Here is a 24285-nt window from a genome sequence, read left to right as displayed (position 1 = left end):
ACGTTGATGAAAAAGTAGAACTCTTTTTAATAAATATGTATGTAAATGCATGAATATAACTCTGTTGGACTTATTGAAACATCAGTTACCAACATTTTCTTTTATAATAGAAATACATATTTTTACAATTTATACAGTTTTTATTTTATTTTAATTTTTCTTTTGTAAGTTTTAATTTTTCTTTTGTAAGTTTTGCAAGTCTAAATATGTTTTATTGAATTTGAATCTAATATAGAAACATTTTAATTTAATATCTGTAACATTGTTTCCAATTGATTAGTTATATACAAATAATAAGGAAATTAAAGTTTTCTATAACTTTGTTTTGTTACTCATTTCATAAACATTTGTTACTCATTTCATAAAACTGAAATTTGAATAATGGTAATATCTTATCAAGTCAAATGGGAAAATTAACAGGGAGCTCGTATTTTCAAAAAAAAATTTTTTCGGAACATCCTAGTCTAAATATACAAAAGTGTTAGATTAAAAAAAAAATTACGCGTCGCGATTTATAATGGAAGGGAGGGTGAAGGTTCAAAAGTAACTAAATGAGTTAGTGTTGTTTCATGCATTCAATTTAGAAACCTCATAAGCCATTATGAGAAAATTTTGATAAGTTTTTTTAAGTTTTATAAGAAGCAAATTAAAATTATCTTTTTTTTGTGTCTGATTTGTGTTGATTTTTGTTTTGTTTTACGCATTAAAACACAAAAAATAAACAGATTGTCAGATTAAAATAAACAGATTGTCAGATTAAAATAAACAGATTAAAGTATGTTTGAATATTAATGATAAAAAATAAACGTTTAAGTATTTTATTAGTATTATTTGAATGTTTCTAAAGAAACAAAATTAAAAAATTTAAATTATCTTTATCTATGTTAATTTAACATCTATATAAACTTAATTTTAAAGAAATAAAAATTTATAAATACAAAATTAAATTTACTAAATTTCGCAAAGTGTGAATATTTTGAATTCAAAACAATAAATTAATTTCAAAGAAATAAAAAAAAAAGAAAAATTATTAATTAAAAACTAAATATATTCAGTTTTTTTCTGTCGAGAAATATTAATATTGAGTAAAAAAAAATAACAAGAATAAAAAAAATTGATGTGCTAATCTATACACCTTCATTTAAATCTTTATTTGATAATTTCTATGCCTTCACACGATAATCTATACACCATTATTTAAAAACCTTTACACCTTCATTTGATAAGCTATACACCTTATATTGTTATTGATCAAATAAATGCGTAACAACATTAAAATTTCAATTTTTATTCATAAAACTATTTACAAACTAATAAACTTCGTTTTTTTCATTGGCTACTTGACTCATTTTTTCATCGCCTTTTTGATTAACGCCATTCGCTAAAAAATAATTGCAACGATTAAAATAAACCTAAATTTATTGCCGAAGATCATAAATTTAAAAATTTAAAATCAAACATAGTTGATATAAACATTAAATAAGAGTTTACCTGTCTATGAGCTTCAGTAGACGGTAGTTTTTTGTATGGACGAAGATCTTCACTTCCAAATCCAGGAATCCACATGTTCCAATTACGATCTAAATATTTTGTAAAGATTTCAGTTACTTAAGATTTAATTATCTAAAAAAAACTATTCAATAAGCCTTTAAACACCATTATCATTATATTACATTACAAGTGATGCACATTTATGCATTACTTGTTATGTAAGCGTTTAAATCACCTAAATGCAGCTGCATGTCTTTCACTTCTAAAGTTGTAGACTTTCTGTGCTTCGCAATTTGACACGACGAATTAATTACATTTTCGATAAAATCGTCAGCTAACTGTAGAAGCGTTTCTTCAACATCTTCGTCCATTGTTTCTGTTGGATCAATTTCATTGAGGAGATCTTGAAGTTTACGTTTTGTAAGGACTTGGGTACTTGATGTATTAGCTGGAGAAGTTCGTTGTTGCAGAGGAACCGTTACTAGTGCACATAAAAAAATTCTCATCAAAGTATTAATAACAGGTGTATAAAAATACATGATTCGTTTTTAAACTACTTAACACCTAAAGTTAACATTTAAAGCTACTTAACACTTAAAGTTAACATTTAAAGCTACTTAATACTTAAAGTTAACATTTAAAGCTACTTAACACTTAAAGTTAACATTTAAAGCTACTTAACACTTAAAGTTAACATTTAAAGCTACTTAATACTTAAAGTTAACATTTAAAGTTACTTAACACTTAAAGTTAACATTTAAAGCTACTTAATACTTAAAGTTAACATTTAAAGCTACTTAACACTTAAAGTTAACATTTAAAGCTACTTAACACTTAAAGTTAACATTTAAAGCTACTTAATACTTAAAGTTAACATTTAAAGCTACTTAATACTTAAAGTTAACATTTAAAGCTACTTAACACTTAAAGTTAACATTTAAAGCTACTTAATACTTAAAGTTAACATTTAAAGTTACTTAACACTTAAAGTTAACATTTAAAGCTACTTAATACTTAAAGTTAACATTTAAAGCTACTTAACACTTAAAGTTAACATTTAAAGCTACTTAACACTTAAAGTTAACATTTAAAGCTACTTAACACTTAAAGTAGTAAAAAAAAATGTAATAGTTATAAAATACAAATAATATATATTTTTTAATGTCAAAGTTTTTTTACATTGATTTCACATGAAATCAAAAAAAAAAATTAAAGACTTAAGTCAAGAGCACTTAAGTAGATGCGTTCACAGCAAGGTGTTTCATTCCCAAATGATTTGAAAATGATCATGTTACTCCCATAAACGGGAAAATAATTGGAAAAACCACGTCAGTAATTTTTAAAATTTAAAACTGTCTTTAGAGACATTTTTTTTTAAAAAAAGAAGAGCTTTTATACTTTTTTTACTATAAGTTTAAAAAATTAAAAAAAAGTGTTCATCTTATATTATATTACTCAGAGTATATATTGCGATTAGTAGAAGAACATCTGCTCAACTTTTTACATAAATTGAATATTGTTTAGAGTTGACTTTTAAAAAAAAAAAAAACTTAAATGTCCTAATGCTTAAAAGAAAGTTGTTGCTTTGTATATTAATAATGTTTTGGAGTATAACAGACCACAAAAAATCTTTGCGTTGTCGTTTGCATTGCAAAATAAAAATCTGTATGTATGTTAAAATTTCAAAAGCTTAAAATTAAAAATTTGTAAAACTTGCAAAAAAGATAAGGGTATTAAATAAAACAAAAAAAAACTATAAAAAAACTATAAAAAAATTAAAAAAATGTATTTAATAATAAGTATATTTAGTATCGTTGTTTTCAAAAACATTATTTTAACTTTTAAAATTTATTTATATATCAATAACTAAAGTTTTAAATAGTAAAATTCAATTTGATGCGGTTGAAAAACATTTTGAAAAACATTACAATGATACAAAACGATACAGCAGCCAGCAACTCAGGTACTAAAGCAGAAGGTGCATTTATAAATAAGTTAAGTTAAAAGACCTCTTTTATGGGAGAGGTCTATTAAAATTCTCTTTGATCTTTTTTGTCAACACTATCAAGTTCACTATAATCAAATAAGCTTTTACCATAAGGAGATAGTAAGAGTCTAGAAAAGCCACTTTTTAAATAATTTTCAAGAATTGATATTAATTACTAAAATTTTAATTTTGAAGGTGGCCTACTAACATCAATTCCACTAAAATTAATCAAGCAAATTTAATTCTTAAATGGGCTTACCAATGTCTCAATGAGAAAAATCCACAATGCAAGGTTCATGCCCCATTCTATATATTCTAAAAATGGAACTCTTATCTAATAAACTAGTCATAATGATATGCAAATTATGATTCAACAATAATTGCTTTGGTCTTCTAATTTCTCCACTCAAGAATTGTGGTATTTGCTCCTGACAATGACTTCAAACTTTTTTGTTGAAATGAACTTGTATCTAGAAGCGAATTCAGATTCTGGAACTGTGATAATTTCATCAATTAACCAAAACCGTTATTATTTAACAAAAGAGTTACTTTATCATTATTTAATATAAATTGTCAGACTTCACTAAAACAACGATGACAAAATAAAATTTTCTTCCATATAACCTTAAAATATTTTTAACAAATAAAAAAATTTTTTTTTTTTTTTTTTGATTTATTAGGACTTATGGATGAACTTGCTTGAGATGAAACAGGATAGTCTTCTAAGATAATCAAACTGCAATATACTATTTTAAACAATTAGAAATATAAAAAAATAAATAGAACAAAGTATGACAATATATTTTTATGCATTTGAACATATAACAAAATATAACAAACAAAGCAAAAAAAAACAACAAAATATAACAATATAATGAGCCCAAAAAATCCAGCTTATTAGTAATTTTAATGTGTGCTCAAAATAAAGAACAAGGACTATTTCTTCTGCAAGTCAAACTAATCAATGAATTCAAATTAACGAAGTCAAAACTAATTAATACTATATAATTATAATAATAATTATAGCAATATATTTAAGCAATATATCTATTAATATATTTATAATATATATAAATATATATTATAAATATATATTTTAAAATTTTCTGATCATTCTCAAGCAACCAACATTTTCTGGCCAATTTCACCCAATTAATTATTTGACCATTCTTATGCAATCAATCAATTTTTACAGTCATTCTCATCATCATTTTTTTTGAAAATTTCTAATAAACTCTCTAACTAATCTCTCTTTGTCAAGATTTATAAATCAACACAAAATCACACTAAGAGAAAGTGATCAAATGTTTTAATAAAAACAATTAAAATTTACATACATATAAAAAAACAATGACAGTCTGAAATTATTTTTTATTCTTATATTGTGGGTTATGCAGAATAACATTTCAATTCTAGTGTACGTATGCGTGTTTGTGTGTGTATGTATAGATTGTTGTTTAGTCTGACATTATGTTTACAAAAATTAATTCTTGCTTTCACTATTTGAATGCTTTTAGAAGCAATAATTATATCTTATTAACAGACCAGAACTAACAAAAACGAAACCAACAGATTTTTGAGTAACATGGGGCCATCCCTAGGGTAAGGGGGTGTAGAGGAATGTCTAACCCCTAAGAAAATTTTATTTAAAAATTAGTTGGCAAATTTGTATCCTGGAGTTGGCAAATTTGGACGTTAAGTTGCCAGTTAGCAAATGTCAGCAAACAACATTTTTATTTTATTTTTTATATATAATAATTTTGCCAGCTAAGGCCTAAGCTGGCAAAATTATATTTTAGGCCTTAGTCAGAAAAAACAGATATGTCTCACACACACACACACCTCTTTCCAGATCTCTTTGAGACAGCCGTGATAGCAGACACGTAGAAAAAAAAAGTTCTACACAATCCATGAGTCTTTGTGTCATTGCGCAAACATTGGTGCTATATTTGATGAGATGCAAGTTAGTCACTTGCCATTAGAGTTAAGGCTATTTATAGATAGATTCCTAAGAAGTATGAAGGTATGAATTATTTATTAATTCTACTTCACATTAGCAATATGCATATTTCTCTTTCTGTCCCGCACACTTTACATTTGTCCCACACTTTGTGCACTTGTCCTACACTGTGCACTTGTCCCACACTGTGCACTTGTCCTACACACTGAGCTCACTGTCCTACACACTGAGCTTACTGTCCCACACACTACACTTGAAGACAAACTACAAGATTGCACATATTAAACTTTTGAAGATTAACTAGAACTAATTTGACTAGATTTTTAAAATGGTTGGCATTCTGTTAGGGCAACAAGAGGATACACCTTACATCTATTATTAGTTTCATTGTGTTAATTTTTGGGAAAATCACCTCTTTTTATTAAGTTTACATCAGCTTTCCTGATGCATTCTGTAAGATTGATTAGATAACAGAAATAATTATGATAATTAAATAAAATTGTTAAAGCAAAAGCTTTGATTTTTAATCATTATTATTAAACTCTGTACCTTCAAAATAATTAAGTTTAAATTTTCATCATTATAAAATTTTTGCTGTAACACCAAGATGCTGACAATTTTTTTATTTTATTAATGTACAAAAGTGTACCAAAAATCATTAAAAACTGAGATAATATGCTGTCATTATTTATTTAGCTTATATTATTTGACATGGTAAGTCATAAAAAAAGAAAACTTTATGCTAAAAATGTTTCATATCAATTTTTTATGGAAGTATAAAAAATTGTTCAAAACAAAATATTTTTTTTTACTCACAACTAATTTGTTGAACAGTCTTGTTTACAGGTGATGATGGAAAGTTACTAACTGAAGGTGTACCTAAAAAAAAATAAAACAACAGATTAACAAAATTTACATAAACATTAATTTTCAATAAATATGTAAAAATTTACAAAATATAGACAAACATTTAATGGCCAAAATTATTATTTTTAAACTTTAAATAAATAAAGAATAATAAGAAAACTTAATCTTAAAATAAAACTGAATTTTTTATAAAATCAATAATAAACATCTAAATTTAAATATTTAATATTTATTATTAACATTTATAAAAATTTAAAATTAAATACTATAATTTTAATTTAAAGTCAGCTAACTTTTAGAACCAGAAGTCAGAAAAAAATCCTTTGTATACATTGTTTAATCCATCATAGGTAATTACAATTTGACATAAGTTCAGAACTTTTTTTTGCTGTTATCTAATAATATTTAAACACACATTACTACTTTAAACATTTCTATGCACAATATATTGAAATTTCTTTAACTTTCTCTCTATTACTATTATTTTAATGTTAATTGTTCAGAAAAATATACTGGCATTTCTATATGATTTTTCCAGGCTCATTTTAGTAGCCAAACCCATATGCAGCTGTAGGATAGTCCTTAACGCATAACATTATTTTTAAAATGACTAGAGAAACAGACCATTGTTAACTGCTTAAAAACACCAAGATGTTACCTTGTTAACCATTTAACCATACACCTGAGGAGAAGGTCTCCTTGGCTGCTATGTTAAGATATTTGATCTAGGCACTTTATATATTTTTTTATTTTTCTTATTTCTTTCATTTTATTTTTCTTGTACTTTAGAAAACACCAAAAGCTTAAATATTTAATAACTATAAAACTTATTAAGCTTCATACATTTTTTTGTTAAGAATCTTTTATCTGAAATATTTTATAAGAATTAAAAAATACGTGTTGTATAGTAAGATTAAGTATTTATTCAACTATTCTTTATCTATTGTTATTTGGCGAGATTAAGTATTTATCCAACTAGTCTTATTGGTTAGATTAAGTATTTATGCAACTACTCATCTTATTGTTATAATTACAATTTTACTTTAAAACTTTTTTATATAATTATTTTATTATTTATTATTTACTTTAAAACTTATATATATAATGAATAAAACAAAAACATTAAAATCCAGACCTAAGTATAAACACTAAGGTGTTTAATTCAGCTCAATTACTTTATCAAGGAGTTATCATAACATTTAATATTTATTTTTTGATAAACAAAAAAAAATGTTATAAAGAAACCTTACCAGCAGTAGCAATACGTGGTACATTGGTGCGGATTTGTTGGAGTGATAAGCTATTAGCTTGAACTACAGCAGCAGCATTAGGAGCAATAGGGCGGATCTGCATTGCTGTAGCTCCTTGTGAATACATTCCTGTATGCAAATTAGAAGCAACTGCATAAGTTTGACCTCCAGATGTTATAATACTAATAGGTACATTACCCATTCCATCAGGTTGTCTACCCATAGATCCTAATATAGATTTAGAAAGTTCAAAAAAAAAAGTGAAAAAAGTAGTTTCTTTTACTAAACTGAAATTATAAAACTATTTGATAAAAGAAAAAATTAAAAAAATTTATTTATACCCCTATACTCTTTCTCTCTCTTTTTCCCTCTCTCTTTCTTTCTCTCTTTCTCTCTCTCACTATATATATATATATATATATATATATATATATATATATATATATATATATATATATATATATATATATATATATATATATATATATATATATATATATATATTAATAATTCTTTTTGTATATATAGGAAGTTTTTAATCAATTTTATGGCTTTTATTATGTTTATTTTTGAAATTATATATTTTAAAAACATTTTTAACAAATATATTTTAACTGATGATAACTATATATAATCGAAACATGTCTTGAATAATAAAATGTTTTTAAATAAAATTAAAAAAGTTGTTTTATTTTTAAAAGTATTTTCACATTTTGTTTTGTTCAAAAAGTTTTTGATATATATATATTTATATATGTGTGTGTGTGTGTGTGTGTGTGTGTGTGTGTGTGTGTGTGTGTGTGTTTATATATATATATATATACATTATATATATATATATATATATATATATATATATATATATATATATATATATATATATATATACATATATATATATATATATATATATATATATATATATATATATATATATATATATATATATATATATATATATATATATATTTGGGTGCATTATTTTGCCTCTTTTTTTCAGAATGTCTTGTACCTAGGCTTAAAATGTTCCTTTCATCATCAATATAAACCCTGTGCAAATATTGAAAAAGTCAGAATATATTTAGGTGTTCCACCTCCATTTCAAAGAAAACGGGCTTTGAGGGTATTGTATACTGTATACATTTGATGACATATGTAGTTGTTTGCTTCAATTATATTAGACTAAGAAGGAATATATAATAGTTTTTTATATTGTTTAACATTGTATGCTTGTTGTAGATGCTCAGTGCAATAACTGTATTATCATTTTCATAATAATGTATTGAAAATGGATAATTTAGATGTCCATCATTCAGTTAGAATTATTGAAGATCAACAAGCAGCTGCTATATCAGCACATGTTTCTGATACTGTCACTGATGATATACAATTGGAACTGCATTCTCCAAAAACTTCTGCTAAGAAAAGTACAAGGAAGTTGTCTGTGATATTTGGTCTTGGCAACAAGATCATGGCAGAAGATGCGGAAATAACTGGAGCGCATCTTCCATTATGTAAGCAATTGTTGCAATGCATCAGGTATCATCTTAATGATAGTGGTACATGCTAAAACCGTACTTGGTGGGATTTGGCCAAGCTGGTGCTGGAAAAAATCACAGTTTTCTATAAGAATGCAAACATTCCCATGACCTGTGATCGTAAAGCATATGAGAAGATGTTAAAGATGCTTGATGACATTGACAAAATAAGAGCAATACCATCCACACGCAGGTCAACACCAGCTTCAATGAAAAAGGTCCTACAGATAGAAGATAACTTAGAAAAGACATTTTAACTGTGGCCACAGAATGCTGAACAACTGATAAAAAATCCAGAAGACTTGTCATTTTTACAGTCGATGAAAACCAATCGAGCTGCAAGTTTTGGTTCTCATGACAAAATGTTAGCTTCAAAACTTTAGCATTGTCAGAAGCACTTAGAGGTAGAGGCGTTATGGTGTCAGAAGTATTACTACAGTAGCAGATAGTACCAAGGTTGAAGAGCTAATTAACAGTAACTGTCCTGAAGAAGTTGACAATGACAATGATTCTGAATACGAACTTCCTCCAAATGATGTTTTACCAGTTAAGACTGCTAGCAGACATCATCGTATCAATAGTCAACCCGGAACTTCTGCTTTTATCCCTCATGATATAATAAAAAGACCCAAACTTGTCGCCTTAGGAACTCATCTAAAGATGACACCAACACAGCAAGCAGCCTATACTAAGACCCTGATATTTAAGGCTGGAGGCCACATGTCAAAAGTTCGTACATTATATTCAACTGCTGAAAAATCCAGGCATAAGGTTGGACAGAAGATAGCTTCAACATGCAGGGAGCAATGGGTTGCTCCAAAGCTGTCAATTATGCATTGGGATTCGAAACAAATGTCATCACTGACAAATAAGAATATTACTCAGGAGTGCCATTCAAGTCTTGTCAGCAATGCAAATGAGATGAAGTTTCTTGGCGTACCATCATGTGCACTGGGAATCCCTAGAAAATCTGGAGACATAATTGCTGAGCTGACCGTTTGAACTCTTGCGTTCATGGGAGTGTAGCGACTCTATCATAAACATGGCATTTGACATGATCGTGTCAAACACTGGATATCTAAGTGCGGCCTGCTTTGCAATTCAGACGCAGTTAGGTCAAGCACTGCTCTGGTCAGGGTGTTGACAACGTGACACCATGTTGGTGTAGTAATTCTTACTCAAATGTTTCAAGATCTTCAAATTGAGGTTTCAAAATATCCTGAGGTAACATTGTTTACACGGTTTTGTAAGAATTTTGAGTATCTCAGGACACGTCGGTTGGCATCAGAGAGACTGTCACACTTCAATGATAGCATGTTCAATCATACTGCAAAACCCTTCATTGATAATTGTGGAAAATACGTTCTACGGATTTCCAATTTGCAGTTGTAATTTTGTAGAGATGATTATAAGGAATTCATAGAGCTTTGTGTCATGTTCCTACATGGGAAAGTAGAAGGTTCACAAAACCACATTCAAGCTGCCAGGTGCAGTCCACAAGGCAAGGTGGATGTCAAAATTGCTCTATTGTATAAAGATCTGTCTTCTCGAGCAGCAGATTACAGACCTTCCACACTGCAGGATTACAACACAGCAACAGGTGAGCAAAGTGAGAGACTTTGTGAACTTTGTTACCCTGGTTTATGGTGCATGGTGGATGGATTGTAGTTAGGTTATGAATACTCTGTGAAATGACCTGAAGCTCTTCCATTCATTCCTGCATACTTTGGACATAATCCAATATCTCTTTAAAAATTTGAACTTATGCTGTCTTGTATCTAATATATAAGATCAAATCCAGATTGATCATTTTTTCAAAAGGCTAAAAACAAACAGGGCTAGTTTTTTGACTGGGCTCATTTTTAATATAATAAATTAGGCACTGGATTTTGGATAAAAATTACTTCAACCATGCATGCAAAAGTATAACAAAAGTGTTCTAAAACATTAGTATATGAAAGCAAACAATTAATCAATTAAAAAGCTATAACTACTATTTACTATATGAATGTTCATTTTATTAATATTTATTAATATTTAATTATTTGAAAGCAAATGATCTTTAAGAAAAATAAAATGGTACAGATAAACTTGGTTCAGCCAGGGTACAGATAAACTTAGTAAAAAAACTTTTTTGAAAATTAAGTTGAATAACTTTTCAAAAAAACATTTATAAGTTTGATAACTCAAAACTTTAGTTTTAGAAAGAACTTTGTTAAAAAGATCTGTTTTTTAAATCTCAAAACCATGTGATTATAGTACATAAAAACTGCAACAGCAAAACCTAAACTCATTAATAATAATGATAATAATGATGATAATAATGATGATAGTATATTGACAAGTAATTTTCATTAATATTAAAAACTATGATCTATTACATTCAGTTAACCATAACTACAAACTCAGTCTAACCTTAACCCCTGTAGTTATGGTTACACCCTAGCATTATTTTATCAGCTCTAAAACTAAACTCAGGTCAGTTTAATGTGCTTATATTATAATTTTATTTATTTGTATTGAAAAGCTGTACAAAAAGTCTGCTACAGGTAATCAGCAATGTATGTAAATATGGTAAAATACACCTAATAAAATTCAAAGAGAACAATTACTTTAACTTGTAAACAAAAATAGTAAAGAAGTAATATAACACAAAAGAGAGTCATAGTTGTACTATTTTAACAATAAATAAAAGAGAATGAACAAAGAAACAATAAAATATACTTTGTATAAGATTTGGATAAAACTATTAAAATTAATTTAGTCCCAACAAGGCTGCTAAGCAACAACAATTTAACAGAAAAAAAAGAAAAGAGTTACAGGTATAGTGTCCTTAAAAATTAAATTAAACAATTAAACAAAAGTTTTGATATTCCAAAATATAAACAAGCCATATAACTTTTAGAAAAAAGTGAAGTTATAGTGCAGAAATTCAAAATTTTTTTCTAATTTTGTCTCAGAAGTATTTTTTAAAATTTGAGAAACAAAATTCACTAATATTTAATATAAAATGAATAATATTTAATTTAAGTCCGTAAACTATCAGAAAAGTAATTGTTTTTCACTTGTTTAATTCACTTTTTAAGTAATCAAACATATAGTTTTGATTACTTAAAAAGCACTTTGAAAATGCTAATATTTTTGTCTTTTTAAGGGCACCATTTATTTGTAACTTTTTTACCTATTTTTTTTTTACTTTAAAAAAAAAACAACTTCAAAATAATAAACAAAACTCTGTTTTTAATGATAACTGCAATTTTTTAATCAATAATAAAAAAGATTCCATCTATCTAATGGAATTCATAGAGTTAAAAATCTTTCATACTGTCTTCTTCATTATCAGACTTTCTAAATAACTTCTTTGCAGCTGTTTTTTTTGTTGTTGTTGTAAATTTAGGTAAAACCATAATTGGCCTTTTACTATCTACAATCCACTTTGATTAACCACATACTGATTTAAAAACAATTTGACACATAGGGTATTGTTTAAGTTTTGCAGTTTTGCAAAATGGTTTTGTCTGAAATGCATCTTTTTTTGCATATATAGAACAACTCAGTTTCTTCTCTCATTTTTTTTCTTTCTCTGTTTTCTTTCTCCTGCGCTTTTTTCTTCTTAGAGTTGTTAACAGACTCTACAAGTTTTAGCACATCTAAACCTTCCATGGAGCCATACTTCCATGGAGTCATAAACTTGGGTTAATTTTGTAGTTGCTTTTTGCATATCATTACTTTTTGTTGACTTAATGTAATGACCTGGTATTTCATTAAGATTAATGCTTTTTTCATGTAAGTCTGTAACCATTGTCTGTAGTGACAAACATTTTTCTTTCCAGCTTGAAGCTTTTTCTTTCCAATATATTTGGCTATTTTTTCATTTCATAGATATAGTAGAGCTTATTTTGCCATTTAGAACTGATGAAATATCATGAAATATGAAATTATGAAATATCAGTAACATTAGGTGAAGCAGCTGATAAACACATTATTGTATCTTGTTGAAGTGTTTTTTTTTTATAGAATCGTTTTTTTCAACTAATATTGCAGCTTGTTGGAATTCATCTATTTGCATAAATGCAATGTTTAAGCTTTCATTGCTAAAATTTGAAATTTGTTGTTTTATTTGTACTTGAAATTGCTAAAATTTGGAATTTGCTGTTTTATTTGTACTTGAAATTTGTCTTTTTTGGGCACCTTGCCCAAAATAGACAAATTATAAGTACAAATAAAACATTAAAAAAAAATTTGATTACTGTTTTCAACTGCAAGGAAGAAATTATATGGCTGTAAACAAAAAAAAATTTTTTAATGTTACTTTAAGAAAAATAGATTTTCCCAAAATAATTAAAGTCAATTTAAACTTGTTGTCTTTTTAAGGGCACTATACCTGTAAAGAAAAAAAACTGTTGACAGAAACTTGCAAATAAAAAACTAAAAATTGTATGAGTCTGGAAAACAAGAAGAAAAAAAAGAGAATTCTGAAGCACAATCGTATAAGGAAAAAAAAATAGGTGAATAAAAGTTTAGCATGAAAGAACAGCTAAAGTATGCAAAATTATGCAACTTTGTTGAATGATAAAGTCATCCAAGATTGACTTTTGTTTGATGGAACAAGTAATGATAGCTTGCTTAAGTAGCAATCCAAGTAGTCAGCTGCGACCTGGCTCCAAAAAGCTTATGCTGGATTTGTTTAAAAAGATCTATTTATGTGGGATTTAACTGCATTTGTTTGATTTGAAAGCCCATAAATATATAAAGGCTATACAAATTATGCTAGCAACCTTTAACTTTAAGTAAACTAAGTAGTGTGACATTGCATTCTATAACTCTGCGTTATAGAGTGAGCTGTTTTCTATCAGCACCAATATTATTGCTTAAAAATGTAATGATAGATTTCAAACGAAGGTCGAATGTTTAAGAGAACGTAGAAAAATGAATTAATTTTTGAGACTGTAGAAAAAATACTTAACAATTTTTATTGCCCGACAATTAATTGCGAAAACAGTTGTGGTAACAAATACATTTTTTAAATCATTTTTTATCATTTTGAAAATATTTTGACCACATAAAAAGGTCAAATAACAAATCTAAGATTTCAACTTAAAGCATCGTTTAAATTCTATGGTTATGTAGTAAATAATACGATAGCCGAAGAAACAATAATTAAATTTAAAACTAAATAGTTTTATTGATAAAATGTTTTTTTTAGAAAAACTATTCAACTTTACCAGCAATTTATTTTTAATACTTAAAAATCAGTGATCATGATTTGATGTAATTAAATAATTTCAGGTTCGAGAATTCCCATCTAACCATTGTGATTTTAATGTAACTATTAACATAGTTTCATTAACTTATTATAATCGTTAAATGCAAATTATGTGAAAACTTATGTGAGGTGATAATATTTTTTGTTATTATTTTTGAGACCAACGTTAGATAATGTTTGCATTTTACTATGCAAAGTACTAATATACTAGCGCTCAAAGTTTAACACTTTAAATCAGATAATTAAAAAAATTAATTTGTTAAAGCGTAAATTAAGTGAATAAAAAATTATTTGCTAATCGTATAAAAATACAGTAAAATAATTTTTTTTCTAAAAGACCTCATAAGATAAAAAGCTTATGGCCAATGCAGGATTCCTGTATAGCCTCTGGGGCCAGCGCGGCACTGCTGGTAGTATTAGGTGGAAAAAAAAAATGCAAATGTTACAAAGATGGAACAATAGCTTAAGGTATGCAGTTAGAGCAGATCCAATAACATTTTCAATGTGATTTAAACCATATTTCTAAAAGAAAAGATCTCATTGGAAGTACCAATTTAAATATAAAAGCAGTGTTTAAATTCATCAAACACTACAAGCCCTAAACAGCCACAGAAGAAAAATCAGATTTAAGAGCAGCTCCCTGTTTTAGGTGATCAAAAAGTCCCAAAAAGATCAAGAAGACTAATTTTCAAGATTGCAGTATACAGTCATAAGCATATAAAACCACTTTAGAGGTAAAATTATCAGTAATATTAAATATCACTTATATAAGAAACAAAAGATGAAACCTTATGGTATCACAGGAGTTTTTCCCATCAAAGACTACTTCAGGCTGTATTAAGAAGCGTTACGCCATGTGAATTTTAATTGCGAATTGTAAAAAACAATTTCACAACAATTATGAAATTTTTATTTTGATAAAAAAACAAATTTTTAAATAAATTTTTTTCTACTTTTCGTTTTTGAAAATTTTTAATTTAAATTTACTTTATTATATTTAAACTCAATTTATTATTAAATATTAATAAATTTAAATTTATTTTATTAAATTTTTCAAAAATTTAAAACGCTCTGTTTTAAAATTTTTTTTACTGTTAAAATTTCTCAACTATTTTAATAAATTTTTAACTCAAATTACATTTTTATGTTCAATTTGCATTCAACAATTTTATTTATTTATTTACAGTTATAAATCAGTAAAAAAAATTTCATTCCGTTAGGAAAGTGCTCATATACAATAATGCACCTATAACTGTATATAAATACATTGCTGGATAAAACCTGATCAAGTCTGTAGGAAAAAATATTTTAGAGAACTTTTTAGGTAAACTTTATATAACAAATTTATGAAAAGATGTTTTTTTTTAGTTTTGAAATTGTTTTTTAACAAAAGTTTTTCCAGTACCATTAATTTCTTAGATTGACCATAGAATGAACGTCGATTAGAAATGTTTAATAGCTTTATTAGTTTATGAGTAGTAGACAAAGATTTTGTAAAAGCCAAAATGTTAAAAAAAAACTGTTAATTAAAATTTGTTTCTAAACAATGTTTTTATGAAAAAAGGTTTAATCATTTTTATACAATTTAATCTAGTCAGACAAATATCTTATTGATAATCAATAAATTTGATCAATTGTTTGTTTAAAGTTGTTATAAGAACTAGTTTATTTTATAGTTAATAAAAAAAATTAAGTAATTGGCTGTTAAGAAATTTACGAATAAACAATTCCCCCCTCATTAAATAAATAAACAATTAAATAGTGAGAAAGCGAAGATAAGACGATAATGTTGTGTTATGAATGTTTTAAGAAATAAAGATTTTTTTTTTCAAACAATGTATTCAAAATTTATTGATATTTTTTTATAACACTAATGCTTAATTTAAAGATATTAAGACTTCAAATGAATTTTAATGCGGTTTCAAACTAAATTTAATTACAATGTGGTACTTTAAAATGCGCAACTGATGTAATTTAACTTTTAATGATGTAAATATGGGTATTAACTAAAGTTACATTAACTTACATTACATTTTTTGTTTATGCAACAAAATCTCATAACAAGGCCTGCAACTTTAATACTGCAGTTAGAAAGGAATGATTTAATAATTAAAGTAATTTGAACATATGAAGCAAGCTTATGGAAAAAGCCAGCATGCAGTCTTTATTGAAAGACTTTGATATGTCAATAGCAATAGCTATTAACTTACCTAATGCATAAAAAACTTTCCTGTATAACAGCTAATAGATCGGTAGTAGAAAGAAAAGGTCCAAATATATATAAACTATAAAAGAGTAGGTTTTTAGATTCAATATGAAATATTAGTGGTTTATAATTAAAGATCTAAAGACTTGAATTCAAGAGAATAAATAGGATGCACAGCTTTTGGTAGAGAAATGAAAGACATCAGCCATAGAACTAACACTAAGATAGGGTGAATCTAATGTGGAAGAAGTAGGAGATAAAAGTTTTAGTGAGATCATAGCTGAACCACCTATAAATGGAGAAACTGAGCACAAGCTAGTGTCAGAGACAAAACACAAATCAAGGAATGAAGGTAAGTGATTCAGATTGTCTGATAAATAAGTCACAATACTAAGTATTTGAGTAAGACAAAGATTTTGAGCTTTAAAAAATACATTTTTTTAATCATTTTTTATCATTTTGAAAATATTTTGACCACATAAAAAAGGTCAAATAACAAATCTAAGATTTCAATTTAAAGCATCATTTAAATTCTATGGTTATGTAGTAATTAAATAATACAAAATAATAATTGAAATAATTCAATCTTTTTTGAGAGAGAGTAACAGAAGAGAAAGAGTAGTACTTAGCCAACTCATTTAGTGTAATGAGCATTAAAGTCACCAATTATAACAATATTGGATAAAGAGTAAGGGCTTGATCAATTTGATCAGAAATAAAATCAAACTGAGTGCAGCCTTGGGAAAAAGGATAATAAACAATAAACAATAAAATGTATTTTCATACACTTTGCAATGTAATTGCAAATAGAGGAAGTATTTTTTTAACGGCAAAAAGCTGAAAAATAGAAAAAGAAAAAAGGAAAAACAAATAAAAATTGTTAAGATTAGAAAATTTAAAAAAAACTAAGTGAAAACAATGAAAATATTAAAGAATATATATTGAAGAAAAATATTAAATAAACAGAACAACTAAAAGCAACGTTAAAAGAAAAAATGTTAGTGAGATTATTCGAAAATAAAAAACTTTAATAAATTATTAAAAGAAAACAAAAAAAAACATTTTTTAAGTTTTATTAATTTATGTTTGCATTGTTTTTATTGTCGTGTATTTTTGTGTATTGTTTATAATGTCGTGTACTTTTGTGTAGTTTTCATATTCCGTGTATTTATATGTTTTGTTTATACTGTCGTGTAACTTTGTGGTGTTGTTGCTAACTATTTTTATTGTTGTTGTGTTTTACATTTGTTGCTATTATTCAAGTGATTTCATTTTTTTTTGTCTCGTCAAAATATATTAACATATCCTTTTGTTTTATTTTTTATTTTCTATCACCCTTCTGATCGTTAAACCTTGTGTTATCTCATTCATTCATTATTTCTCATGTCAGCTCATTCACTTTTTCATTTTTTTATGTAATTAGTTTGGCTTTTTTAATAGTTATTGTTCCTCTTTTTATTATAATTATTTTTGGGTCACTATCTGTATAATTACTTTTTGTTGTTTGTTTGTTTTTTGCTGTATTTATTTATTTTATTAAGGTGTCACTCCAATGACTAGTTTTTAGCTATGCGAGTGACGCCTAACCTAATTTTGTAAAATTATAAATAAATCTGTTATTTTTTTTTAATTTTATGGTTAAATAAAATGGATAAATAAAAAACAAGATAGTTGAGTAAAGAAGTGCCAAGCAAAAGCACATAAAAGAATAGTTAGGGAATTTAAATCTGATTTCATGACAAACAAGCGAACTGATAAATAAATGAATACAAAAGCATGTGCTGAACATTGGAGACTTTGTGAATTAAAAGTGCCTTCCTGGCCAAACCTGACATATGCAAATACTAAAGTATTTGCATATGTCAGGCTTGGCCAGAAAGGCACGCAATTTCACACCATAACATGAACACGCAAACAATACTTTGTTTTGACAATTTGACCACAATTTTTAACATTTTAAAAATCCGCTGAAACAAATGGTTTTTAATTACAGTGAAAACTGTGTGTTAAAAATAAACAACTTTGACACGTTTATCTTTACTAATGTTTTTATATTGGCAAAATGCTTTTAAATAAAGAAACCAATGATTTTAATTAAAGTATTAACGAAGTTGTAAAATTTTTATTTGTATTATTAATTATTTATGATTTATTATTAATTATACATAATTATATATGATATAATTATAACTTTTTTTTTTTTAATTTTTATATAAGAATTTTTTTTTTTTTAATTTATTTTATAAGTAACAATTTTAAAAAACGTTTGTCTCTTTAATAAACTTTGTAAAAGGATCATTAAAGTTAATACACTCAAAATAAAGAAAAGTTTTTGTTGAGAAGTAAAAAAAGACAAACTTTTTTGAAAGCTGTTTGCATTCAATAACTTTGATCTTTACTTATGTTTTTATATTATTGAAACGCATTTAAATAAAGTGACAAAACACTGCTAATGATTTTTTTTATTAAGTATTAGAAATTTAAGAAACAATCATTTAAAAATTCGAAAATTTAACATATTTTAATTTATTTATGCAAATGTCAAGAAAAGAAAAAAATTTGTTAATATCAAACATTTTTAAAAATGTGATATTAAATTATTTAATAGTAATAAAAAAATAAAATATACATTCCCTTAAAGTAATAATAAAAAAGGAGTTAATTAATATTTAACTCGTGTTGCAGTAGTTAATATTATTGCAGTAATTTAAAAATTTATTTAAAAAATAAAGAGAACTTTATGACATCAAATGGTTCAGAAAATAAAATGATTTCATATCTTAGAGGCACTTGCATTGTTATGTTCCTTTTGCTTCGTAAATACACCACAAAAAATTTGAAGAACATCGGACAATATTTAGAACTGCCTCATCGACCTCTAAATTTCAGCATTTTCAGTCATTTTTAAGAATATTCCAAAAAATAAAAATTTTTTTATTAACATAAAAAATATGCAACAAATTTTATATCTTTACAGTAAATTAAAAGGAAGTTTTATTTTAATTTATTTAAAATAAAACTTCCTTTTAATTTACTGTAAAGATATAAAATTTGTTTTAATAATTTAAAAGTTTTCACTGTTTGCTCTATGTGTTCAGTTAACTGTTCAGTTACAACCAACATCTGAAATTAATGTTGATTTCTTTGGATTGGAAATTCTTCGCCAGTGACTTTTCACCATTTGAAACAAATATTGTTTTTGCTCTTCTTGTTTTGTTATTGTGGAACTAAATGCAGTGGCTAGATCAATTCCTCTTTCTGCACTACCGTTGACAACTTTTAGTGACTTTTCTTTGCGGCTTGATAATTTGGAATATCTGACCACTTCTCATCATCCTCCTTCAGAAAGGATATGTTTAACTGTAAGGCATCAAACAAGAAATGTGAAGATGGTCCAATGAAATACTCCAGAGGCTTAGCACTCAGATCTTTAGTTCCAGTGTATCAGATTGATTGACAATCGAGCTCTTGATTGTCTGCAATCTGATCTTGCAATTTTGCTACCATAAGTTTTTTCATCATAACAGACACCAGATCAGAAAACAGTCCAAGCGGTGCTAGTTTTATTTTAATTCTAGCTTTGGCCCAGATCTCACACAACTGCTGGACTGCAGTTTTTATGGCATCTTTTATAGTTTAACTGTTCTTTTTATGATGGAAAAAATATATTTTTCAAAAATATATACTTCCAAACTTGTATGCCACTAAAATGTGGTTCTGGTTCCCCAATCAAATAAATATAAGTTTTTTATCTTATTTCAGCCATTATTGCTGTCTGCAAACCACCACTTGGTTTACATTAGTTCTGTAATCTAATCTTTGGTAACTATAAGTAAATAAATAAATAACGTTTTGCATTATTTCATTTATTTTAAATTTGTTTTAACAAATTTAATTAGCTGTCTGCAGTCAAGATTCCACCATTTTGTTTTTATTTGTGATCTATGATCTTTGGTAACAATAAGTGAGTAAATAAATACTAAATACAAATTCTTTGCAGGTAATAATAGTAATTACTAATTAGCTCTTGGAAATAGGTACAAAAGTAAAAATCAAACCCGAAAATAAAAAATCTGCAAACTTTAGGTCCCATGAGGCAGTTCTAAATACTTTCGGATTTCAATAATATTTCTTAGTTTTGTTTTATAGGTCAAAAGGAATATAAAGTGCCTCTGTAACTGGTTTACTTTAATTTTTTGTCTACAGAAGCTGAACCACCCTTATGTCAAATTCACATAAGGCTATTATGTTAAGCATTTTCTTTTTTAAATAAGGTCTGTATATTTATATATAAATATATCATATATTTTTTTTTATAGTTATATAACGGGTGATGCGGAAGTTATCGGACAAAATAAAAACGTCAATAACTTATTTATAAATAAAAAAACAAACTACTATTATATTTTTTTAAATAAAGCATTTATCTTTTAATAAAAATATATTATTTTTTATATGAAAAAACACCACCATCTGCAATTGATCTCAATTTTGCTCTGACAGCTTTCATATGCGACTGTAAAAAGTTTAAATCAATTTCTTGTAGTTTTAGTTTAATACGATCAATCAAAACTTGCTCTGTTGAAGCTTGCCAATCTCCCTCATAAACCTTCTGTGCCAAATATCCCCAAAAATTTTCAATTGGTCGTGCTTGAGGCACATTTGGGGGATTGGATTATTTATCAACGTAATAGACATATTGGTCCATCCAATTTAGAGAATCTTTAGAATAATGAGAACTTGCTAAATCTAGCCAAAATAAATAGTTAAAGTCTCCATGATACTTGTGAATAAATGGAAGAAGTCGTTTTTCTAAATATTCATTAATATAGACTGATGAATTGATCGCTACAGCCTTGGAAGTGCGAAACAATGGCTCGGACATACCACGGTCCAATATGGCTATCCACATTAATAATTTTTTTGGAAATTTCTCTTTTCCTATAAAACGAACACTTTCTGGGCATGTCTTTTTGTTGTTTGTGTAGTATCCAGAATTTCCATGCATGTTGTCCCCTGCAAAACAAAAGTATTTTTCGTCATCGATGACTAGAAGTGATTTTGTGTTATAGAGTTGGTTAACTAGTTTCCTGCTTCTTTTCTTTGCCTTTATTTGTTGTTCTATAGTGTATTGTGGAGTCTTTTCACGTTTTCTATATTTAATATTCATTTTTTTTATCTGACGACCAATTGTCGATTGATTTACACCGAATTTAATACCTATTTTTCTCTGACTGACCCCTTTTCGATTGTTGACAAGTCTCGTTAATTTGGCTTTCTTTTCTCTAGTCCAGGATGTCGGCGACCAGGGTGCTTTCTATCAGAAAACAATTGAACAGTTTCAAGTCTTTTTAGGTCATCATATATTGTACTTCAAGCAAATCCTTCCTTTTCAAAATGATTTACGATTTTTTTTTATATATATATTAGGTTTATTTACAAAAAATATTTTTAGTCGCTTTCGAAAAGATTCTCGTTCATCTGCATTTGACCTCATTTTAAATAATTGTGTTTCAAATAATAAAGTTTATATTTTATAGAACGTTTATGCCTACGCATAAAACCACAAAAACTAATTATTATGCTCAAATAATTAAATTATGATTTGTCCGATAACTTCCCCATCACCCGTTAAGTATGTATCTTTTATTATACATATCTTTAAATAAAAAAATTGTTTCAATTTTAAAAAGAAACGATTTAATTATTTTTTATTTTGTTTATGTTATTGTGAAGAATCTCTTTCTTAACTTTTAAATGTGTGTATTTATTAAACAATTGTTAGATGTAAGTTGTTACTTTATAATAAATGGGTTTCGTGTAATATTATATTATAAAAACATTAGTAAAAACAAACAATTCAAAGTTATTTATTCCAAACATAATTTAAATAATCTTATCGTTATAGTTTATTATTTATTTTAGTTAAATTTAAATTTTACTTTTTTAATTTTAGTTTTGGTTGTTTGTTTTTTTTTATGAAGATTTATTTGCTTCTTTTAGGATAAGCTTCTTTATACTCCCTGTAGTTAAAGCAATTTACAAATTACTTAAATTCTTTTATTTGGAATTAGCATGATTTTATCAGCGTATTATGTCCAAACAAGAGATTTATATGTTATAATTTAATTTATTTTTTTGCTTCAGGTTTTTTTGATATTTAAAGAAACTTTTATTTTTTCTATATAATTTTTAAAACCTTTCTACTACTTCTAATAGTGAATCTAAAGAACACCATTTTAGAGTCTTAAGATCACTTTTGCTCATTGGCGTTAACATAAACTTAGTTAAAAAACTAGAATTCAGACCAAAAAAAAGCTTATAATTAAGAAAAATTGCCAATAAACAATCAGAACAGATAATATTATTAAACTATGATGTTCATTTACCTAAAAAATGTATTTATTTAAAATCTTATTCAAATTTGAACAAGGGATTGTAATTTTAAGAAGAAAAAATTTTTTAAAAAAGAATTTTTGGTCTGGGTTTTTTCGCTATAAACATTTATATTTTATGATACCGCAAAATTTATCATTTTAACTTTTATCATTTTAACTTTTTGCTTCTTTTCATAACTCCCAGACCTGATCATTTAATGGAATTATGTTGTAGTCAACAAAATATCATACAGACACTAATATTTTAAAGTTACCTTAACTACACTGAGTAGTAAAGACAATTTTTCAGTGCATTTTTAAAATGTATACAAATTTTCAAAATATCTTAACAGCTGATGTCAAGTTTTCAAAATCAAATAGTTTTTGTGTGGTCATATAATGGCATAAAATTGCACGCCTTCCTGACTGCGCCTGATATCTCTAGGTTTAAATAAAGCAACAATAAACCATAGAGACATAAGTTGTAGGTCAGTCAAAAGAGATATTTCATAATACTTAAAAATAACCATCAAAATAAAATAAATTATTTTTAGAGAAGTCTAATTTTTCAAATAAGACCTAAGGCATAAAGAAAAATGATCCCTTACCCTAAGCTCAATATAAGCTTTATTCCATGCAGTATTAAACAATTTGGTTACAATATTAGAGGTGCATTAATAAAGTGCAAGCAAGAAGTACTGAGTTCAATTCCCAAACAGTTAGTACTGTGCTTAACTTGTTTCTCTGTGCTGCAATTGTCTTAAGCTATAAAACCTTTCAAGGTTTATGTTTTTGTAGCTATAGGATTGAGACAATTCTAACAACAACAACAACAAAAACACATAAAAAATTAATAGTATTTCTACTAGTAACACCATGTTAACTACAATGAAATAAACTTCAAAAACAATTATAAAACACCTACCTAATACTTGAACATTTTGCAAAGAAATACTCTGATTTCCCATAAAGTTTACAATCCCAGGTCGAACATTACCAAGTTGATGTTGAGGAGATGATCTTTGATGCTGTTGAATTGCAGCAATCTGTTGTGGTGTTAATTGATTTTGTAGAATATTGATACTTTGAGGTAAACGCTGCCCAGTTTGAACAATACCCATTGTACCTACAAGTGATATCGGATGACCAGTTGATGTTGTATATATGTTTGCGTTTGATTGGTTTACTTGTTGTGATGAAGATGCCATTTTTAAATTCTTATACAAATATTTAAATAATTATTAAATAGCATTTATAAAATCAAATAGAGCATAAACTTTAAAATCAAATCGAATAGATATTTTTGTAACATACTAATAATATGTTACAAAAATATCTATTAG

At 26.4% G+C, this 24285-nt stretch overlaps 1 protein-coding gene across 1 annotated transcript; it reads right to left on the bottom strand.

The window, feature by feature from the left end:
* Window positions 1–1272: 1272 nt before the first annotated feature.
* LOC100200534 (transcription initiation factor TFIID subunit 12) lies at window positions 1273–24182 on the bottom strand. The gene is made up of 6 exons (XM_065793328.1): window positions 23868–24182; window positions 7556–7783; window positions 6255–6317; window positions 1727–1972; window positions 1492–1580; window positions 1273–1381 (listed from the first exon to the last, which is right to left on the bottom strand). The coding sequence occupies exons 1-6, from the start codon at window positions 24148–24150 to the stop codon at window positions 1346–1348; spliced, it is 945 nt and encodes a 314-aa protein (XP_065649400.1). The 5' UTR covers window positions 24151–24182; the 3' UTR covers window positions 1273–1345.
* Window positions 24183–24285: the final 103 nt, after the last annotated feature.

This window comes from Hydra vulgaris, chromosome 03 (genome assembly GCF_038396675.1).
Source record: "Hydra vulgaris chromosome 03, alternate assembly HydraT2T_AEP".
Lineage (NCBI taxonomy): Eukaryota > Metazoa > Cnidaria > Hydrozoa > Anthoathecata > Hydridae > Hydra > Hydra vulgaris.
Note: the sequence above shows the minus strand (reverse complement) of the source record. Positions and strands in the feature narration are given on the sequence as shown.

Bases quoted from the DNA above. Each gene is read 5' to 3' on its own strand.
- LOC100200534 (XM_065793328.1), bottom strand. From the start codon at position 24,150: ATGGCATCTTCATCACAACAAGTAAACCAATCAAACGCAAACATATAT. The intron at 6,318-7,555 runs GTAAGGTTTCTT...ATTTTTTTTTAG, and splicing joins ACCACGTATTGCTACTGCTG to GTACACCTTCAGTTAGTAAC. The intron at 1,973-6,254 runs GTGAGTAAAAAA...TATGTGCACTAG, and splicing joins GACTGTTCAACAAATTAGTT to TAACGGTTCCTCTGCAACAA.